Source organism: Scomber scombrus, chromosome 12 (assembly GCF_963691925.1).
Source record: "Scomber scombrus chromosome 12, fScoSco1.1, whole genome shotgun sequence".
NCBI lineage: Eukaryota > Metazoa > Chordata > Actinopteri > Scombriformes > Scombridae > Scomber > Scomber scombrus.
In genome coordinates, this window is record NC_084981.1 from 30,633,209 (window position 1) to 30,638,398 (window position 5,190).

The 5,190-nt window shown below is 39.6% G+C and overlaps 1 protein-coding gene across 1 annotated transcript in view; it reads right to left on the reverse strand.

Moving 5' to 3' along the window:
• Positions 1-5,190, reverse strand: part of LOC133991579 (acetyl-coenzyme A synthetase 2-like, mitochondrial) — a 66,915-nt gene that overhangs the window by 59,141 nt on the left and 2,584 nt on the right. Inside the window, 2 exon segments of the mRNA XM_062430034.1 lie at positions 1,481-1,491; positions 2,222-2,307. Coding sequence (XP_062286018.1) covers positions 1,481-1,491; positions 2,222-2,307 — 97 coding nt within the window.

Consider the following 5,190-nt stretch of genomic DNA (forward strand, 5'->3'; position numbering starts at 1 on the left):
AATATTATTATCATCATTATTATTATTATTATATTATTATTATTATATTATTATTATTATCATTATTATCATTATTATATTATTATTATTATTATTATTATTATTATAATACTTATTATTATTATTATTATTATTATTATATTATGATATTAATATTATTATAATTATTATAATTATTATTATTATTATAATTATTATAATTCTTATATTATTATTATTATTCTTATATTATTATTATTATTATATTATTATTATTCTCGTCTCTGCAGGAAATTCACAGCAGTTTAATCATTTAGGACCAAAGCTGAACTTCAATAAATAGTCAAACCTTTTTTTCACACATTGATTCACGACTTAAAGAACTTTACTGTATCATAAAGTATTCAGCTGTATAACAGGTCACATGATCAGTGAAGTTTAAAGTCCAGCACCACAGTGAGATTAACGCTGCTGCTCTCTGAGTCTTATCATCACTATAAACTCTCTGCAGTCATATAATGTTTCATATCAGAACATCTCTGCTGCTTCTCACATTTAACACAACAACAAATAAACATCTGTATGTATGTATGTATGTATGTATGTATGTATGTATGTATGTATGTTCACATCTTTACAACCATTCATTGGATGTTCTTCATAGCTGGCAGGTGTTCTGTTGGGGAACCAAAGACGTGAGGCTGTCTGGATGAGCAGTTCTTAATACATCTATAAAATATAAGAACTGAAGAACTGAAGAACTGGATCCTGCTGCTTCTTCTTCTGGATCCAATGAGCAGAAATATAAACCCTCACACTGAGGTCAGAGATGAGATTACATCTGTAGTGATACGAGCTATCACAGAGAATGAAGGGAAAAGGTTTAGAGCAGAGGTGTCAAACATACGGTCCATGGCCCAGATCCGGCCCGTATGAGGATCCAATGCGGCCCACTGGATAACTTTGCAAAGTATGAACATTGCAGAATACTACGTCCAAGTTTTCAATAAAACGCTGCTGTTGTTGCTTATTTCTGACATTCACAGTCAAGACCTCTGACCTTCCTGTTGAGTCACAACTGAGATTACTGACCTGCAACATGATTCACATTTTAAGGACACATTTGATCAGTATCTCTCACCAGGGAAACCTCAAACTGACAGCGCTGTCTGCAAAGATGTTGTACGTTTTGGAGGATTTATCTAATCTAAGGTTAGATAATTCAAATATGTCTGTATGTGGCCCTTGAACTAAAATGAGTTTGACCCTCCTGTTTAGAGAGTGAAGCTTTCAGGAACTCTGAATGAATGTTGAAGACTGCAGGATGTCTCAATAACTTCATCTCAACTCCAAACTGTTCCAGATATTCTGTGTGATGCGTTCATGGAGCATCAGTGAACTGTAACGTCTACCAATGGCCTGCATGTGAGGCGTTCAGGGAACATTTTTCTTTTCTTTGCTATTCATGAGAGAAATCTGCTGTTAAATGAAGAAGGGACACCTGTACCTGTACTCTTACTCCCAACCACAGCACTGAATCAGCTGTTTGTCAGGTCCACATTATACGTCTGGTATTTAAATTAAGATAATGCACATGTTGTGATTCTCAACAGTAGAGGGCAGCATGAACCGGTAGTTTTACGTTACTGAGAATAAGACAAAGAGTAACTCGGCAGCGGTCCACTACACGCTCTGTTAGTGAACAAGAACAGCTCGGGTCACAAGTCTTCTGTGTTTCCATAACAACAAGTCAACATCCCAGCTGGCTCCATATAAATCAGTGGTGTCCAACCCTGCTCCTGGAGAGCTACTACCCTGCATGTTTTAGGTTTCTCCCCACTCTAACACACCTGATTCTAATTATTAACTCATTATCAAGCAGCTGAAGCTTGTCAAAGGGCTTGATAACAAGTTAATTATTAGAATCAGGTGTGTTAGAGTGGGGAGAAACCTAAAACATGCAGGGTAGTAGCTCTCCAGGAGCGGGGTTGGACACCACTGATATAATGATTTGTCATGTTTAAAGGGTTAAGTACTCTTGACTATATTTCTAGATATATGTTTAAAATGCTGCGTTTGTGACTGTTGAGCTTTACCAGCTGTGTGTCTGTCTTCAGCATCATCACCTCTAGATTCCTGGTGCTGCTCTGACAGAGATAACGCTGCTGTGAGTTAATAAAATAAACATCAGTGTCATCTGCGTACAGGGAGAACGCAGCGAGATGTTTGTACTGTAGGTGACTTTCACCTCAGTGCCGGGTTCATCTCGCTCCCAGATCAGAGCCACACGGTCCGGATGTTTCTCAACATGGACGTCCAGACAGTTTACTGAGAAGAGAGAGAGAGGGGGGGGGAGACAGAGAGAGAGAGACAGAGAGAGAGAGAGAGAGAGAGAGAGAGAGAGAGAGAGAGAGAGAGAGAGAGAGAGAAAGAGAGAGAGAGACAGAGAGAGAGAAAGAGAGAGAGACAGAAAGAGAGAGAGAGACAGAGAGAGAGAGAGAGAGAGAGAGAGGGAGAGAGAGAGAGAGACAGAGAGAGAGAAAGAGAGAGAGAGAGACAGAGAGAGAGAAAGAGAGAGAGACAGAGAGAGAGAGAGAGAGAGAGAAAGAGAGAGAGAGACAGAGAGAGAGAAAGAGAGAGACAGAAAGAGAGAGAGACAGAAAGAGAGAGAGAGACAGAGAGAGAGAGAGAGAGAGGGAGAGAGAGAGAGGGAGAGAGAGAGAGAGAGAGAGAGAGAGAGAGAGAGAGAGAGAAAGAGAGAGAGAGACAGAGAGAGAGAAAGAGAGAGAGACAGAGAGACAGAGAGACAGAAAGAGAGAGAGAGAAGAGAGAGAGAGAGACAGAAAGAGAGAGAGAGACAGAGGGAGAGAGAGAGAGAGAGAAAACGTTTACTGAGGTTAGAAATCAAGTGAGAAGTTGGTGAATTCTCCATTGACTTGTATAGAGACGGAAGTCCTTTTGACACCAAAACGGTCGCCCCCTGGTGGCCTTTTGATAGAATGCAGTTTTAAGCTACTTCCTGGTTGGCCTCATTTCAGAGGACCAGAACCTCCCCTCCTGGGTCAACAGTCAGAAACTCAAAGATATTCAGTTTACTGTCATATACGAGAATGAAAAGGATAAAATTATCATATTTAAGAAGCTTTAAAAATGTAATAATAATAAAAATATTATTTTGTTATAAAAAATAGTTTATTTTTCAATTTTAATTTTAATCTCTAATTTTCCCAAAAGCCCTTCTAGAGACTGTTGCATTAACACTGTGTATATTATATCTGTCCCTTAATTAAATAAACTATAATAATAATAATTATCAGACTAAAGTGATGCTGACGTCTGTGTCTAACGCTCCAGTTTATCTAGTTTCATTTTATTATTTTATTATTTTCTGATCTGTTATTGTTGTTTGCATCTTATTATGACGTGTTTGTTATTGTTGTGTGTAAAGAGCAAAGTAAGAATTTCATTGCATCGTCTGAACCTCGTGTTTTTACTGCTTATAACAATAAAACTCTTAAATCTTGAATCTTTATCAATCACACTGATTATTAATCAATCATCTGATCTATGAAATGTTGATCACTGTTTCTTAACCCTCCTGTTGTCCTCGAGTCAAGGAAGGGAGGAAGGAAGAATGAAGGAAAGGAGGAAGGAAGGGAGGAAGAAGGAAAGAAAGGAGGAAGGAAGGGAGGAAGAAGGAAAGAAAGGAGGAAGGAAGGAAGGAAGGAGAGAAGGAAGAAGGAAGGAAAGAAGGAAGGAAGGGGAGAAGGAAGGAAAGGACAGGAAAGAAGGAAGGAGGAGGGAGGAAAGAAGGACAGAGGAAAGAAGGAAGGGGGAAGGTAAGAGCGAGGAAAGAAAGAAGGAGGGAGGGAGGAAAGAAGGAAGGGAGGAAGGAAAGGAAGAAAGAAAAGGGGATGGAGGGAGGAAAGAAGGAAGGAAGGAGGGACGGAGGAAAGAAGGAAGGAAGGAAGGAATAGGGGATTGAGGGAGGAAAGAGAGGAAGGAAAGAAAGAGAGAAGGAGGGAGGAAGGACAGACGGAAGGAAGGAGGGAAGGAGAGAAGGAAGGAAGGAGAGAAGGAAGGAAAGGACAGGAAAGAAGGAAGAGGAGGGAGAGAGGGAGGAAAGAAGGAAGGAAGGAAAGAAGGAAGGGAGGAAGGAAAGGAAGAAAGAAAAGGGGATTGAGGGAGGAAAGAGAGAGTAAGGAAAGAAAGAGAGAAGGAGGGAGGAAGGACAGACGGAAGGAAGGAGGGAGGGAGGAAAGAAGGAAGGAAGGAAGGAGGGAGGAAGGAAGGAAAGAAGGAAGAGTAAAAACAGACGGGTCAGTTTGACGACAGGAAGGTTTAAATCTCAGACGTGTGAACGCTGGACGTCTCTGAACCTAAAACTCTGATTGGATGAGATTTCCAGGCCGATGACATCATCGTGTCAAAGTGACACATCGGCTTCATTTATCCTCTGATTGAACATTAATCCTGAAATGGATTTAAAGCCGTGGATCCTGTTAGTGAGTCACGCAGCAGGTTCATTCAGTCATTTACGTAACAAACAGCAGGAATCATCCAGCGGTCGTTATTGGAATATTATTGGATTATTATCAGAGACAGAAAAACAACAGAGAGGATAAAGAGAGAGAATAAGGTCACAAACACACTCAGTATTAACTGTTCTCATTATGGTTCATAGTGTTGTTGTTCTGTTGTCATCAGTTAACTGCTGTCTGACAGGAGTGGACAAAATAACAGGAACACCTGAACACACCATCATCATAATACACATACAGCAGAATAATAACCTCCTTCCTGATGATGTTAATACAACCTGAACATGTATAAACCTCATAAAGCAGAGTTGATATCAGCTGTTGTATTAGATTAAATTAGATTAAACAGATGTTTCTAATAAAGAGCTCAGAGAGTTTATGGTCATTGATTTTCATGTTATTCAGTTAAATTATTGTTTTAAGGTTAGTTTAATGTTTTCATTGACTGAGTCGGGTTCATTTAATGTTCAATATTTATATTCAGATGAAGCTGGATTGTTTTGGTTTTATCCCTGAATGTTTTAATTTATATTTAACCCTCCTGTTGTCCTCGAGTCAAGGAAGGAAGGAAGGAAAGGAGGGAAGAAGGAGGGAAGGGAAGAAGAATGAAGGAAAGGAGTAAGGAAGGATGGAAGAAAGAAGGAAGGGAGGAAGGATGGAAGGATGGAAG